Genomic DNA, 16,373 nt, shown 5'->3' with positions numbered 1-16,373 from the left:
GTTCAGGCAGCTCATCAACGTTCACACAGACTTTGTAAACGATCCTGTCTGCTGAATATGAAGCATTTAAAACAGACACAGTTAAAGTCTGTCATCATAATCATATTCTGCTTTCTCTGCATTTCTACAGACCGACAGGAAGATGCCAACAATCACAGCATGGAGAAAAAACTGTTTTTAGCTGAACCAGTTTATTCAAACAGGGTAAAAAAGTGTTTGTCAGCGTCATTATTTGTATTTTTATGTCATCATGATGAAAATGTTACAAACCATGATGTGAGTCATCCATGTACAACAACTCACGTTTCCTTCAGTTCAATCAACACAAGATCATTAAGTTCACCATAAAAGGACAGAAAAAACTGGGACATTTGAACTTTATTGAAAAGTAAGACAACAGTACAAAAGGAAAGAAACATGAGGGCAACTTCATCTGACGTTCATCTGCTGAACCCGACAAAATCAGTGATTTTTACCATCGCTGCTCAATTTCTTCACATCTTTAAGAGCAAAAACGTCCCGTCACGCTGAAAACGAGCAGGAAACATTTAGAAGATTTCTATCAGTGTGTGGAGAAGCTTCAAACATCCCAAAACCCTGTAAGAAATAAATATAAAACAATGCGTGAAAACAGAGCCAAAGATGGATATTATGAAACAAAGATCCTCCTGTTTGTTCAGAAAAACATCCATTTTTATCACCTCATTGGAAACAAGAAAATCTGGAAAATACATTATGAACTGATGCTTTTATTTTGTGCGTGTGCGCTCAGACGAGGCTTCGAGAGATGTAACAGTAAACAGACACAAACATGTGTCCAACGAATCTACAAATGCACAAAATTCACCACAGGGACACAAAACTGCATCCGTCCATTTCCATTTTGTGTGTGTGTGTGTGTGTGTGTGGAAACATCTGTTTGCTAAAATACAGGATTCAAATATAAACAACATTTTATCAGCAGAAAGTGAAACGTGATGCGTTCATGTTCTTGAATATTGTCTGAAACAAACGTTTCATCAGAGGAAAATTCCACTTTGAAACAAAAGCATCCAAATCATTTAACGTCACCATTCACGTTTGATCATATTTTCAAACGTCTGTCAGCTCATTTCTCAAATGTGTTTTCTTTGGATTCCCATCAATGAGCATCGACGGCTCCACTCCCAACCCTGATTCTCTGCCTTTGTGACGTGAGGATGAACGACCAATCAAATCCCAGCTCGTGGAGGACAATGTGGCAGCAGCGCTCCTTGTTGGAACATTTCTCCGTAAACCTAAAGAGACAAAAAGAAAAACATTAAATCCATCAAACAGAAGCAAAATCATTGAGCGTAAATGTTGAAATGAGTTCAATTCCACAAAGCCTCATTTTGTTGAATCGTTCAGACTTAAAACATCCTGATTGATTGAAGTGTGAACATCGTGTGAGCCCAGTATTTACCTACTATACCACCATGTTCAGCAGCAGTCTGACAAACTGCTGTCCCTGTTTGTCTGAAGCTTCACATTTGACTTTTTAATAAGACTCTTTATCTGAGCTGCTGATGTGAAGCTTTCTGAAAGCACCTTTCTCTGAATAATCTCATTTCACTTCATAGAAAACAGCTGAAAGTCAAACATTTCCTTTGGAAAGAGTCACACAAGTCTTACAGTGAAGAAACAAACAACGACACAAAGTTCTTCTCCACAAAGTTTAAGGCAGCTTTGTTGAGCAGCAGCTGTGAAATTCATGTCCCACATGAAGCGACTCACTGAGTTCAGGCTGCTGCTGCTGTGTTTGTCTTTCAGGCCTTTGGGTTCAGTTGCTCCATGACCTCAGGGTTGATCACAGCTGGAAGGTCAGAGAGACGTCGTTAGCCCTCATCCTGCTGTCAACTGACACTGTGTTTAACAAACAGCTAACACTGCCACAAAAGCTGCTCAGCACAAGATCCAGAAAGGCCTTTTCATCTACAGAGAGCGTGTCAGCGCAGAGCAAACACAAGAAAAAGAGCTTCACTTACGAGATGGAGGCCGTTTGGCTGAAACGAGAAGAAAAGACAAATTATTCACGTGCTTCCAGTCGAAAACTCTGTCAGCTTCTTTCCAGCTCCTCAATAAATCCCGTCCACCTTTTGTTCACATCTCCTGTTATTTCTGCTGCCGTCACCTCTCCTGACATCATCACGCTACAGTCACATGATCACCACACTGTGGCTCTGAGCCTCGCAGCGCTTCCTGCTGTCTGAAGCTCATTTTGATGCTCGGCCAACTGAGGTTTGTGATCAAAGCGTCCAAATCAAAACCCAGAAAAAACGAAGTGTCTCTGTTTGAGTCTCTCACCGTTCTTCTTTCTGTAAACCACGAATCCAAGAGCGGCGACGACGACGAGAGCGAGAACAACCACTGCGACGATGACGATGGGAATGACAAGAGAATTCTCTGTTGAGCAGAAAACAACAACAAACAGTCACAACCTGAACAGATGAAGCAGGTTAGAAGACAAGAACGTCCATCTGCCCAAAGGACACAATCCTGCATACAGACGCTGTGTGTTTGTTTGTGCTGCTGCTGTTGTTCATTTCACTTTTTATCTCCACTCGTCTCCACATCATTACTGTATCTGTGCTCGTTGACCCTCGTCCAGCGTTTTTAGCTGCGTGTCTGTGCTGCTTTCTGTCTTACATGTTGTTTGTGGTCACAATGAGAGCTTCTGACAGTCTGATTCAAAGTCCTTTCTGACTGTCTGCACACTTGGACCACAAACTTTCTTCTGACTGATTTACTGATGGACACAAACGTTCATCCACTCATTAAATAATCTGCTTATCTTCTAAAAGTGACAGCAGTAAAGTCAATACAGGAAACCTCTGAACTGTGGTTACACATTAAAATGGTTAAACATGGTCTGAAGAAACAAAAAACGAGTTATTTAAAAACTGAAATAAACTATGAAAGAGATTAAAAAAACACTTTATATTAAAATGTGTGATTAAATGAATGTTTGAGTATTTCATTATTGAATTTCTTGTATTAATTCAAGTAAAAATAAAAATGATGGTGGACGACGATGATTCCTTTAAAACTTTAAATCAGGAAAAATCACTTTCATTCTTTCAGGGATTTGCTGACACTGTTGTCAGCGTGCATTGATTTCAAATCAATCAAAGCCTTCAAATGTTCTAGAAAAACTGCTTGATGAGAGAAAGTGACAGCAAAGACAAACATAAAAAGACATGAAGTGCAGGACGGTGACAGTAAAATAAAGGTGTGTTTCCCGCCTTCATCACTTCTGATCCCAGTCTTACTTTCATTGCTCCTGATCTTTGCTTTGTCCAGTCTGGTGACGACGTCGTCCTTCACACCAGAGAGCTGAAACACACATTCGTACTTCCCCCAGTCTTCAGACGCTGAAGGCTTCAGGTCAGCGCTCGTCTGGAAGGTTCCGTCGTGGTTGGGGAGGATCTCTCCGAGCTCCACGTCCTCATGAAGCTCCTCTCCATCTTTCCTCCAGATGAGTGTGGCTCTGTCAGGGTAGAAACCTGAAGCGTGGCAGCTGACTGGAGAGGAGGGAGTCTTCTGGAGGAGAGACACTGAGGGGAGCTCTGCAGAGTCAAGAGACAGACACTTTAGAGCTTCTTCATGAGGATTTACTGAACATTAATATCATCATTCCTGTTTGATGTCATCTGCTTTAAATGCTTCAGCAACAGACACTTTAAATATGTTTGCAATGAAAGGAAACATGACTGAAGAGTCGCTGAGAAAAGGAGGAGGGACAGAGGAGGACAAAGACAGGTGAAGAGAGGTGAGGAGGGTGAGACAGATCAGAGAGGGACGAGGAGGACAGAGAGTGAGAGAAAGACAGAAGACACAGAGAGAAAATGGAGGGACAGAGACATGAAGTGAGACAAAGTGGGTCTCTGTATGTCCCTTCATATTTACTGTAATGTTCCTGCTGCTTAGAGACACAAGAGACACATGAAGGTTGTTGTGTCCATTAAAAGACATCAGGTCATGTGATTCTACCTGTCCTCAGCAGAGACCTCCTCCCATAGTCCACATACTTCTTCAGCCAGTCAGGACAAATCTGGGTGTAGTATTGCTTCTGACTGCTTATCAAAGCTTTGTTCTCATCCAACTTGTGTTTGGTGATGACAGCTTGTTGTTTCGCAGCGATCCACGTCTCTGTCTTCAGGTCAAATGATATGAAGTCTTCTCCATCATAACCATCTTGAAAATAACCATTAACCTCTCCAGTCTCATCGTCCCACTCACAGCCAACCATCCTCTGGAGAATGTGGACACCTGAGAGAGAGACAGACAGAGAGGACAGTGAAGCAGAGTGAGATCACAGCCCAGTCATCCATCACCAGTCCAGATCACATCTTCACCACAGACACACACTGATCCACAGACGCCAAAACAGAGGATCTACACCTCCTGCTGTCATTGGCTCCACCGAAGACGCTCACAGCCAATCGTCATGTGGACGGCGTGGACGTCTTCCGGACAGACGGAGAGGCGGAGACTGCTGGGAAACAGAGTGAGATCCTAACACACTTCATGTCCTCTCTGTTCTTTGACCACACTGAGTCCACTGAGACCAACAGCTGATCTCCACTGTTGAAGGTGGTGTGTCTTCATGTGAGCTGCAGGGACACACACACTGAGCCGAGTCCTGACCAGCACACTGCTACACTGTCTCTACTGTGTATTATGGGATGGACACACTGTGGTCAGCAGAGTTGATCTCATCTAATCTGTGGTTCGACTTTATATTCAGATCGAAAATCAATGATTCTCTTCATCATCAATCATTTGTTCATTGATCCATGAACCATTTACTGATTTTAAAAAGGTGGAAAATTGTGAAAAAATGTCCATCACAAGTTCTCAGAGCCACAGGTGACGTCTTCAAACGTCTTCCTCTATATTATGGGATGGACAGACTGTGGATCGGCACCGTGGAGTTAATCTAATCTAATCTGTGTTGGTCTCATATTTTGGGCTCAAACTGACTTTTCTTGTCATTGTTGTTTATGTGATGACTATTTTTCCATTCAACAATAAATCGTCCACGCTGTAAAAAGTGAAGGAACAGTGAAAACGTCCGTCACAAGTTCAAAGAGGCCAAGCTGAAATCTGCAAACTGCTTCTTCTGTCCGAGCGACACTGAACACTTTTTCATTTCTAACGACACAAAACAGAGAAAAGCAGCAAAGTCTCAGATTTGAGAAGCTTCGACCAGAAAATGTTTCAGAAAAGACCGAAAAGATTATTTGATGATCAAGATTTGAGTCAAATTCATTCCTGCTGATCAATGAATCCACTGACTGATCGCTTCAGCACAGCAGATGTTTATTATGGGATGGACACACTGTGGTCAGCAGAGTGAATCTAATCTCATCTGGAGCTCTGCTGTATATTATGGGATGGACACACTGTGGTCAGGACAGTGGAGTCGTTCTGTCAAACTTTTTAAACCTCTGATGTGAAGGAGACGTTTCCACGTCGTCCTGTCAGACATGTTCATTCAAACATACTGCTCCTCCTCTCATACGGGGACCCAGCAGAAGCAGCCTGTGTCCCTTTGACGGTCCCGCGCCGTACTTTAAGAAACCAGGCGCTGACGCTCCTCTATCAGCTGCCTGTTGGAAACTGTTGTGATAAACAGGTTCCTTCAGTCCAGTTATTGTGGAGCAGCTCACTGCGGGCAGTCCAGCAGACGTGTTGAGGTCTGATCGAGTGGAGATAAAGTGTTCAGAAGCTCTGCTGCTTATTATGGGATGGACACAAACACTGGATCAGTGGAGGACAGCAGCATCCAGGACTCTCAGTCTCAGTGATGTTTCTGTCTGAGTCTGACTGTGTTTCAGCCAAGAAAAGCCTCCATCACACAGTGTGTGTGTGGGTGTGTGTGTGTGTGTGTGGAAACATCTGTTTGCTAAAATACAGGATTCAAATATAAACAACATTTTATCAGCAGAGAGTGAAACATAAACAAACCTCCAGTTTGGTTGAAGCGCTGCTTTGCAGTTTCAATGTTGGCTTTGAAGGACTGCTGGGCACCCATGAAGTTCTGAGTCTGGCTCTCCCAGTAGTCTGGATCATCTGCTGTGACTCTGCTCATCCAGTCCTGTTTGGGTTCTGCTCTCTTGGTGTTACTGTCATAGTGACTTATCTGGACGTCATCAACCATCCCGACAGCCACAAACTCTGGGAAGTTTGGGACTCCAGAAGAACCAGTGAAGAAATACTTCAGAGAGTGAGCCACTGTAAGAAAAACTTCATGTCATGATTTCAGTTTCCACAATTTCACTTTGATTCATCACTGAAAAACCTTATTTTCCTGCACACACAATCAAAAAGAACTACAGCGCATTCAAGACATCCTCATCATCTCTGCTGTGCAGTCGACAAACACACAAACACCTTCACAAAGAAAGATTTTGCTCCACAAACTCTTTCATATTTCTGACGATCTGCTCTTGAAAACACGTCTTTGTTGTGAAATGAGACGTCAGAGGAGTCGCACGTTCACTTCATGCAGTCTGTCCCTGACTTTCACTGACACACAGCAGTCTGTTGGACGTCCACGTCTAAGAAACCGAGCAGTGCTTTCAAATATTATAGAAATATATAAAGAAATAAAAAACAATGCGATGATATGAACTTATTATTTCTGTTCAGTGAGTTAACGTTGACAAGACTGAAAATATGTTCATTAGACCCAAAGAAGGAACAAACTGACAGAAATATTCACATAATTCAGATTAAAATAAATCAGGATTAACAGCACTGAATGAACGACAACACACTTTTTCTAGAAACCGGTCATGAACAACTTAAAGGCACAAATGGAAAAGTGCGCTTTTGGCTCCACTTCCGCTCAACAAACGACTGTTTTGCGTGTCTGCTGCCATTTTAGCATTAAGATCGAAACCGGATCGATCCTCCTGATAGTCTGGAATAATGGCCCGAATCAAAGGAAAACAAACGAAACGGAAGAAAAGAAAAACACGTTTGTGCCATTTAGAGAAATTCACTACAGGAAGGTGACCTTTGACCTGCTGACAAAGACTTTTTAAATCATTTCTATCATCTGCAGGAGAGACAAGCTTCAATTCACAGACACAGAATATAAAGACACGAAGACTTTTTTCTTCAACAATCAACGGACTTGAAAAAGTCTTCACTCACCTGCCGCCGCCCCATGTAGACCTGTTCCCAGCAGAACCACAAAGATCAACGTCCTCATTGTGAACTGTCGCATCTGAAGCTTCGAAAGAACAACGACTGACTTTTCTCACGAGCTCACGACCTGCTCCCCAACCGAGGACCAACACTAAAATGAGGACTAAACATGGAGAGACGCTGATATCAAACTCCATCTGAGCCAATGAGAATTCAGCCTGAGCGTCGACGTCACTTGTAACTCGGTCAAACTGAGCCACTGAGGTTATGAACGAAAGCGAAACTTAGCTGATCTCATGTGAGCCTGTGGAGGAGGATGGGGAGACATGACATGCGGGCCTTTATGTTGCTTTCTGAGCTCTGTTCACATATGAAAGGAGTCTGAAAGCTGCTGCTGCTCACATCCTGTTCAATGTTCTGCAGCTTGATGGGATGTAACGTGCAGAAACGTGTTCATTGTGTGGGAGGTCAGAGGTCACTGTCAGCTACAGATCACACACTGTGGAGTCTGTGTGGATGCAGTAGTGTCTTATTGTTCTTTGGCTCTGTGTGGCTGCTGTGGGATTGAAAAGAGTCCTGATCAAAATATCAACAACAATCAACGAGTCAAAGTGATTTCATTGACGTCATAGTGAGTAAATGTGCTCAGGAGCTCCCCCCAGTGGCTCAAACCTGCACTTGATGAGCAGCAGCGCAGTTTCTCAGTGTGGACTGTTGTGATCTGTTATTTTAAACACATCTGTGAGCAATCATACCATCTGATTATTGAATGACACTCAGGGGAGCATCTGAATCCTTTCTGAAGTCCACATCCAATCAGATGTTTTATTTATGAGTTAATACGTTTCAGTACTTTACCTGAAAGAAATAAAAGCAAAGCAGAAAGAGAGTCAGAGAGCTTCTGAAACACAAACATCAGATCAGGTCAGCTCTGTCCTTCAGGATCAACGCGTCTCAGCTGATTTGGAGCTGTGGACGCTGAAAACTGCTGGAACAAGAGAAATGTAACACCGCTGCTGATGTTTGAACACCTGATGCTGTTTCTCACTTTGCTCTGGCTTTGGCACCGTTTGGACTGTTTCAACCCTCACTTGTTGGTTTTGAGGCACTTTATAAAAGCTCACAGAGTTTATGTCTGATGAATAAAAGTCAGATCTTTGCTTCTCACTTCTTCAGCTGAGACGATTTATTCATGATTATTACACAAACAAAGCCAAATGTGTCACATCTTTTCTCCTGACAGTTGAAGTCAGAGACGTCAGCAGTGTGTCAGCGCCCCCTGCTGGAACATTATGTGCCTGCATTAGAGCCGCTCATGGGAAACCACCTGAGGATGTCACCTGACTTTCCGTTGGTGTCAGTTAGCCAAAAATATTGATAAACCATGACTCAGGTCACATGTATTCATTAAATTAAGTGTCATGAAATGAAATCAATTGAGAATAAACTGAGTGTCGCAGCCCAGCTCTTAGACCGGGACAAAACAGAAGTGACACAGGTAAACTACATAAAATCATTGATTTACAGCAAAATGATCAAAAAGCAGCAAACAGATGGAGGAATCTGTAAAGTCAGCAGTGTAGGCAGTGGATGAGTGAAGAGGTGCTGTATGGATTCTGTTCTGTTAAGACAAACAAGCGGAAACTAAAAGCCTGAACTCACAGATGAGTGATGAGGAGACCTGCTGGCTGCCGCTCTGGCTTTATGTGCACGGGGACACACCTGGCCCAGGTGTTTCGTGAAATGTTGTGTTTCGTGAATTGTTTTGTGCCATGTCGTTTAGTTTAATGAAATGTTGAGTTTTGTGAAATATTGTTGTGTTTGCCGAACTGCCGAGTTTTGTGATGCGCTGTGTTTTCTGAAACGTGTTTTGCTGTGTTTGGACACTCGGGGCCACCGTACCTGCTCACTTCCAGCTACATAAACAGACTGCTGTTGTTTCTGTCGGACAGCGGTGGCTCGTTTCGACTAAAATCAGTGTATAGCTCGTTGTCAACCCTACCATTCCCCTAAAGCGGCTTTGTTTGTTTGTTTGTTTGTTTGTTTGTTTGTTTGTTAAAAAACGTGTCGTTCATGAGTTTTTCATCCGGGAGCATCGAATCTGTAACTATGCGTCAAACTTTACCGAAGTGTCCAAACTACGTTGACATTCATATCAAATGACATTTTAATTTCCTCTCCTCTCAAAATGAGGAAGGTTATCTTGCTGTTGTTCCTCTGCCACGCTACAGCTGCACGTAAGTTTACTGAAATGTGTTTTACCTGTGAGTCTGTCCTGTGAAGTCTCGGCAGAGTTAAAGCGGAAGTAGACGCCATCTTGTTTTTTGTTAACTGTTCGTTCGTCGGCTATTTATTTTTGCAAGAGTGCGTTTCCAATCATTAACATAAGCTTACTTTTATTTTTAGCACGCTAATAAAAATTTGTAAACTTAATGAAATACACATTTGTCTTAATTCCACTTTTTTTCTAAACTTCTCTACGTGTTTATTTTCATTGTCCGTTATTGTGCATTTTCTGGTCAGTGTTTTTCTAGTGTCATTTGACGTAAGATAACATTTTTGTCCTCAAGGTATTAATATTAATATATAAAAAAGAATTAAGAAACCACATTTCAAAAACCTGAATTCCTTTTATTACCTGTTTGACAGTGAACCACTCTCTGAAGTATTTCTACACTGGTTCTTCTGGAGTCCCAAACTTCCCAGAGTTTGTGATAGTTGGGATGGTGGACGGCGTTCAGATGTTTCACTATGACAGTAACACCAGGAGAGCAGAGCCCAAACAGGCCTGGATGAGCAGAGCCACAGCGGATGATCTGCAGTACTGGGAGACAGAAACCCGGATCTCTCTGAGCGCTCAGGAGACCTTCAAAACCAACATTGAAACTGCAGAGAGGCGCTTCAACCAAAGCAGAGGTTTGTTTATGTCTCCCTTTTATTAAAGAGGACCAGCTCCGTCATCCTTTGAGCGTCGTTCACGCACGCTGAACACTTTAATTTGAAGGCTTTTCTTCGTTCACACATCTGACAAACAGTCGGATCACACGTGACCGACGATGCTGGACGCTGCTGTCCTGCACTGATGCAGTGTTTCTTTCCATCCCATAATAGCTAACACTCTATTTCCACTAGATTATATCAGGATAATGAGTTAGGATGAATTATGTTGGTCCATCCCAGCATGCAGCGGTTGACTCTTTGCACCATACCAGGTGATGATTGGCTGAGTGCTTCCCGTAAGCCGATAACAGCAGCAGGTAGTTTCTGTGTCTCTGTAGCAAAGATGTGAAAGCTGACTGCGACGGGATCTCGCTCTGCTGTACCGTAGTCTCTGTTTCTGTCTCTCTCTCAGGTGTCCACGTTGTGCAGTGGATGTACGGCTGTGAGTGGGACAGCGAGACCGGCGAGGTCAATGGTGTTCATCAGCACGGTTACGATGGAGAGGACTTCATAGTGTTTGACCTGAAGACGGAGACGTGGATCGCCCCGAAACAGCAGGCTTTCATCACCAAACAAAAGCTGGATCATAGCAGAAGCTTGATTGCGCAGATAAAACGTTACCTGAACCAGACCTGTCCTGATTGGCTGAAGAAGTACGTGGACTATGGGAGGAGCTCTCTGCTGAGGACAGGTAGAATCACATGACCTGATGTCCTTTAATGGAACAGTTTGTTGAAATTACAAAGATCCGCTGATTCTTCTGCCTTTCTCTGTCTCATGTACACACACTGTATCTGCATTCACAGCCTGTACCGTAGCAGTAAGCAGTATGCCTGCAGATCCTGCATGATTCATGAATTAAATGTATATCCACACCTCCACTTATTGATAATTTACTAATAATGAGATTTTTAAGAGAGTGAGTTGAAAGGCCTCTGGTGGAGGAGTTAAGGTGGGATCCTTTGCCCAGTTTGCTCAGTGCTGAGAGGCTGAAGCTTAGAGGACGTGGACCCCGGCTCGTTAAGGAAGAGCTGGGCTGGGATGATGAAAAACTGGGAGTGTTTGGAAGAAAACAAAGGCTTTTTTCCAGTCTGTTAAATCCAACAGCAAAGGGATAACAGGTGTAAATTTCATGCTTTGCTGAGGGGGATTCTCCCAGGAAAAACCTTTTTTTTCTGGCAGTGGTCAGCTTGGAAAGATGGGGAAACAGCAGGGGCTGAGATGACCTGCTGTGTTTGCTCATTGTGTGGTGGAGATTATTTCTCTTGCATGTTGGGATGTGAATGGCTGGACAGTAAGAGAGCCAGGATTCAGCCAAAGCATTGATCATGTTTATACATTCTGTACAGATGTAAGAATAAAGGAAGGGGGAAACGTGCTTGTTTCACTGACTTTACAAAAGCATTTGATTTTAGCACTGAGCATATTCATTAGAGTTTGATTCAAGGTTGTTTTATAAGCTGATGATGTTGGCCTGGCATCGAGTGGATAACTCAAGGATGGCAGGTCTGAGGAGGTGGAGGAGAGCATGTGGCTTGTGTGCAGTGGTTTGAGAAAGGAACAGAGACCCAGGACAGCGTGTGATCTGTGAGAATAAGGAAATGAAGGATACATGTGAGTTACTGGATAGCGATGATTCGCATCATCTGAAATGGTTGATTGAGAAGGAGACCTTCACACTGGCAAATTCTCATCACATTTTAATCATAATGACATAAAAATACAAACATGGAATTGACAAACCCTGACTTAGCAGAGAAATACAATATTTCATGGCTGTGCTCCACGTTTTCTCATTATTGGCGTATTTGCTGATTTGCATTTTGGTCAGTGGCAGAATATGATTTTGACAGGTTTGTTTTACAGTAGATCTTTAAAAATACCTTTGCAGCACACTGGAATGGTATTAATGATCAAAAATGTGAAAAAATATCTCTCTCTCTCTCTGTCTCTTCACCTGTCTTCGTCCTCCTCGTCCCTCTCTAATCTGTCTCAGACAAACAGGAATGATGATATTAATATTCAGTAAATCCTCATGAAGAAGCTCTAAAGTGTCTGTCTCTGGACTCTGCAGAGCTCCCCTCAGTGTCTCTCCTCCAGAAGACTCCCTCCTCTCCAGTCAGCTGCCACGCTTCAGGTTTCTACCCTGACAGAGCCACACTCATCTGGAGGAAAGATGGAGAGGAGCTTCATGAGGACGTGGAGCTCGGAGAGATCCTCCCCAACCACGACGGAACCTTCCAGACCAGCGCTGACCTGAAACCTTCAGCGTCTGAAGACTGGGGGAAGTACGAATGTGTGTTTCAGCTCTCTGGCGTGAAGGACGACATCGTCACCAGACTGGACAAAGCAAAGATCAGGAGCAATGAAAGTAAGACTGGGATCAGAAGTGATGAAGGCGGGAAACACACCTTTATTTTACTGTCACCGTCCTGCACTTCATGTCTTTTTATGTTTGTCTTTGCTGTCACTTTCTCTCATCAAGCAGTTTTTCTAGAACATTTTGACAACAGTGTCAGCAAATCCCTGAAAGAATGAAAGTTATTTTTCCTGATTTAAAGTTTTAAAGGAATCATCGTCGTCCACCATCATTTTTATTTTTACTTTAATTAATACAAGAAATTCAATAATGAAATACACAAACATTCATTTAATCACATATTTTAATATAAGGTTGTTTTTAATCACTTTCATAATTTATTTCAGTTTTTAAATAACTCTTTTTTTGTTTCTTCAGACCATGTTTAACCATTTTAATGTGTAACCACAGTTCAGAGGTTTCCTGTATTGACTTTACTGCTGTCACTTTTAGAAGATAAGCAGATTATTTAATGAGTGGATGAACGTTTGTGTCCATCAGTAAATCAGTCAGAAGAAAGTTTGTGGTCCAAGTGTGCAGACAGTCAGAAAGGACTTTGAATCAGACTGTCAGAAGCTCTCATTGTGACCACAAACAACATGTAAGACAGAAAGCAGCACAGACACGCAGCTAAAAACGCTGGACGAGGATCAACGAGCACAGATACAGTAATGATGTGGAGACGAGTGGAGATAAAAAGTGAAATGAACAACAGCAGCACAAACAAACACACAGCGTCTGTATGCAGGATTGTGTCCTTTGGGCAGATGGACGTTCTTGTCTTCTGACCTGCTTCATCTGTTCAGGTTGTGACTGTTTGTTGTTGTTTTCTGCTCAACAGAGAATTCTCTTGTCATTCCCATCGTCATCGTCGCAGTGGTTGTTCTCGCTCTCGTCATCGTCGCCGCTCTTGGATTCGTGGTTTACAGAAAGAAGAACGGTGAGAGACTCAAACAGAGACACTTAGTTTTTTCAGGGTTTTGATTTGGACGCTTTGATCACAAACCTCAGTTGGCCGAGCATCAAAATGAGCTTCAGACAGCAGGAAGCGCTGCGAGGCTCAGAGCCACAGTGTGGTGATCATGTGACTGTAGCGTGATGATGTCAGGAGAGGTGACGGCAGCAGAAATAACAGGAGATGTGAACAAAAGGTGGACGGGATTTATTGAGGAGCTGGAAAGAAGCTGACAGAGTTTTCGACTGGAAGCACGTGAATAATTTGTCTTTTCTTCTCGTTTCAGCCAATCGGCCTCCATCTCGTAAGTGAAGCTCTTTTTCTTGTGTTTGCTCTGCGCTGACACGCTCTCTGTAGATGAAAAGGCCTTTCTGGATCTTGTGCTGAGCAGCTTTTGTGGCAGTGTTAGCTGTTTGTTGAACACAGTGTTAGTTGACAGCTCCTGACTCATCAGAATCTATGTGAGCTGCGGTGTCATGATGATATGACTGGAGAAGCCATTTGAGTTAAATGTAAATTCACATGTTGATTTTTCATCATATTTGCTCCAATTCTTCATCTGTTATTAAATCAAATTATATTTTGATTACTGTGTGTTACTGGTAACACTCTCCAACACTTACCGACATTCATGGCATTGCAGGAGGGTTTGTAGTTAGAGGCTGACGGGGAGAAACGGGAGTCGCACAGTTTTCCGACTCTTGTGGAGAGTGTTTTTGACTTTCAAAGAAGAAAAAATAGATTACATTCAGTAATCTTCTGAACATACGTCAGCTACCTCAGGTATCTTATCTATAACTGCTGAATTTCACCTGATCAGAAAGAAATTTTTATTTTGATTTATTTTGTTCTCATTTGTAGGCTCGATGCGTTCGCCTGTCAGACCTCCTCCAGTTGTTCAGATGAGCGCAGTGGCCAATGGTAACTAATGTCTCTATCTGCTAACCTCTTCGCACCAGTTCCCAAGTCTTTTCCCAAAGGTTCCGGTTTCTGGCAGCCCAGAGCAGATCAGCCTGTGTAGCTGAAGGACCGTCTGTGTGTTTGCATGACTGCCTGAACAGAAATCTGTCTGTTGTTCCCACTCTTGTCCTGTACCTGACTGTTGTTCAATGTTCTCTCTTCAGCAGGGGACGATTTGTCAAGTTGTTCTGCTGATTCTTTGGCAGGAAGTCTCGACAGCGACACTCCATTGATGATGGTGAAGACTCAGGGTCCTGCCTGAAACATGGCCTGTATGTTGTACTGTATGCCTTCAAAGCGAGCCTTACTTATGCACATTTTGACAGCCATTTGCTTTTTTACTATCAGTTTGAGAGCTTTTCATGCAGCCCAGTTCCCAGAGAAGTTGGGACGCTGTAAAATGTAAATAGAAACACTGTCAGCAATGCTGGCTTTTGAACTGTGCACTGATAGCAAGCCGGACGGTCCCTCTCCTCGTCAGCCCAGAGGACGTGGCATCCATGATTTCCAGAAAGAATTTCCAACTTTGACTCGTCAGACCACAGAACAGTTGTCTCACTTCGCCTCAGTGGATCTTAAATGAGCTCAGGACCAGAGGGGGCCGCGGTGTTTCTGGATCTGGTTCGTACATGGTTTCCCCTTCGCCTGGTAGAGTTTCAGCTTTATTTGTGGCTGCAGCGACAAACTGTGTTCACAGACGATGCTTTTTGGAAGTGTTCCTGAGCCCATGCAGTGACGTTCACAAACATTATTCTGAACTTGTTGCACTGTTTTTCAGCGCAGTCTGTCACAGAGCGGTGGACCCTCCCCATCTTTACTTCAGACAGACTTTTTATACCCAATCATGTCGCTCACCTGCTGCCAGTTAACCTCATTAACTGTGAGATGTTCCGCCAGCTGTTTTCTCTCAGCTTTTCACAGCTTTTCACAGCTTTTCCAGCCTTTTGCTGCCACTGTCGCATTTGTGAAATGAGCTGCTGGCATCAAAATCTAAATGAGGATATAATTACAAAAAACCAAAACATTTGGTGTGTTGTCTTTGTCTCATTTTAAGCTAAATATGGTGATAGTAATGCCTTTTAAATATGTCAACAGAAATATTTTAACAGAAATATTTATTCACAGTTCTTATGTTAATCTGTTACATGATGGTTCAACACAGTCAAGATGTTTTTTTTTCTTTTGTTTGAGTTAAAGCACCATGTGTAAGAGCAGTGTCCTACTGTGGTTCAGTTCAGTGTCGGAACTATTTTGCATTTTAACTTGTTTGTTAAGTAGGCTGATACATGTGGACTGTTTCTGCTCAGGTTTTTTCTACCAATGTTAAAATATTTTTGAATAAATACTTGAATTAAGGAACATGGTTTTCTGTTTCAAGTTTTTTTTTTAATGACTGTCACGTTATATTGTATCTTTTGGTTTACAGGTCAGTAAAATCCTCTATAACACATTTTGCAAGTGTTAACACAGACGTGTTTAAAGTAACAGATCACATCAGTCCACACTGAGAAACTGTGCTGCTGCACGTCAAGTGCAGGTTTGAACCACTGGGGGGAGCTCCTGAGCACATTGACTCTGTTTCCCTTTACTAGTAGAAAAAATAACGCTGACAACCAAACGAAAGAGCTCAGGGCAGACGTGGGGCAGTCAAAAAAAAAGATATTTATTTACAATATTTAAATGAAAAGGTAAACAACAAATGTAGGTGTGATAAATGTGGGGGTTGTACCAAACAAAATAAACAAAATACAATGAACTAAGGCCTAACTCAATAGGAACTAAGTCAGGGGTGTTCCAGAAGGCGGGTTATGTGAAAACTCAGAGTAAGTTAAGCCTGAGATGAGGGAAACTCTGAGTTATCCGTTCCAGAAGGAGAGCTCACTGAAACTCTGAGTCAGTCACCATGGTAACAGACTCTGAGCATCACCTGCTCGCAGGTTTACTATAATAAACCCTGAGTTTCTACCTGTCTCCTCCCAC

The 16,373-nt window shown here is 42.8% G+C and overlaps 2 protein-coding genes across 3 annotated transcripts; one reads left to right on the top strand and one right to left on the bottom strand.

The window, feature by feature from the left end:
- Nucleotides 1-359: 359 nt before the first annotated feature.
- Nucleotides 360-7,337, bottom strand: LOC143334917 (major histocompatibility complex class I-related protein 1-like). The gene is made up of 8 exons (XM_076753922.1): nucleotides 7,186-7,337; nucleotides 5,992-6,258; nucleotides 4,012-4,290; nucleotides 3,291-3,587; nucleotides 2,326-2,424; nucleotides 2,007-2,024; nucleotides 1,756-1,834; nucleotides 360-1,277 (listed from the first exon to the last, which is right to left on the bottom strand). Exons 1-7 carry the CDS (start codon nucleotides 7,256-7,258, stop codon nucleotides 1,788-1,790), a joined length of 1,080 nt encoding a protein of 359 aa, XP_076610037.1. The 5' UTR covers nucleotides 7,259-7,337; the 3' UTR covers nucleotides 360-1,277; nucleotides 1,756-1,787.
- A 1,737-nt stretch (nucleotides 7,338-9,074) lies between these two features.
- Nucleotides 9,075-15,751, top strand: LOC143334916 (class I histocompatibility antigen, F10 alpha chain-like). Of its 2 annotated transcripts, XM_076753920.1 has the most exons (8): nucleotides 9,075-9,416; nucleotides 9,829-10,095; nucleotides 10,532-10,810; nucleotides 12,194-12,490; nucleotides 13,320-13,418; nucleotides 13,720-13,737; nucleotides 14,295-14,354; nucleotides 14,558-15,751. In XM_076753920.1, the coding sequence occupies exons 1-8, from the start codon at nucleotides 9,368-9,370 to the stop codon at nucleotides 14,653-14,655; spliced, it is 1,167 nt and encodes a 388-aa protein (XP_076610035.1). In that variant the 5' UTR covers nucleotides 9,075-9,367; the 3' UTR covers nucleotides 14,656-15,751. The 2 variants fall into 2 exon arrangements, with proteins under 2 accessions (XP_076610035.1, XP_076610036.1); XM_076753921.1 differs by lacking the exon at nucleotides 13,720-13,737 and having other exon boundaries at nucleotides 9,080-9,416.
- Nucleotides 15,752-16,373: the final 622 nt, after the last annotated feature.

Source organism: Chaetodon auriga, chromosome 17 (genome assembly GCF_051107435.1).
Source record: "Chaetodon auriga isolate fChaAug3 chromosome 17, fChaAug3.hap1, whole genome shotgun sequence".
Taxonomy (NCBI): domain Eukaryota; kingdom Metazoa; phylum Chordata; class Actinopteri; order Chaetodontiformes; family Chaetodontidae; genus Chaetodon; species Chaetodon auriga.
Note: the sequence above shows the minus strand (reverse complement) of the source record. Positions and strands in the feature narration are given on the sequence as shown.

Coding starts and splice junctions, on each gene's coding strand:
- LOC143334917 (XM_076753922.1), bottom strand. CDS start 7,258: ATGCGACAGTTCACAATGAGGACGTTGATCTTTGTGGTTCTGCTGGGA. Junction 4,291..5,991: donor GCGCTTCAACCAAACTGGAG/GTTTGTTTATGT, acceptor TCTCTCTCTCAG/GTGTCCACATTCTCCAGAGG. Junction 2,425..3,290: donor AAAGATCAGGAGCAATGAAA/GTAAGACTGGGA, acceptor TCTGCTCAACAG/AGAATTCTCTTGTCATTCCC.
- LOC143334916 (XM_076753920.1), top strand. CDS start 9,368: ATGAGGAAGGTTATCTTGCTGTTGTTCCTCTGCCACGCTACAGCTGCA. Junction 9,417..9,828: donor CTGCCACGCTACAGCTGCAC/GTAAGTTTACTG, acceptor CCTGTTTGACAG/TGAACCACTCTCTGAAGTAT. Junction 12,491..13,319: donor AAAGATCAGGAGCAATGAAA/GTAAGACTGGGA, acceptor TCTGCTCAACAG/AGAATTCTCTTGTCATTCCC.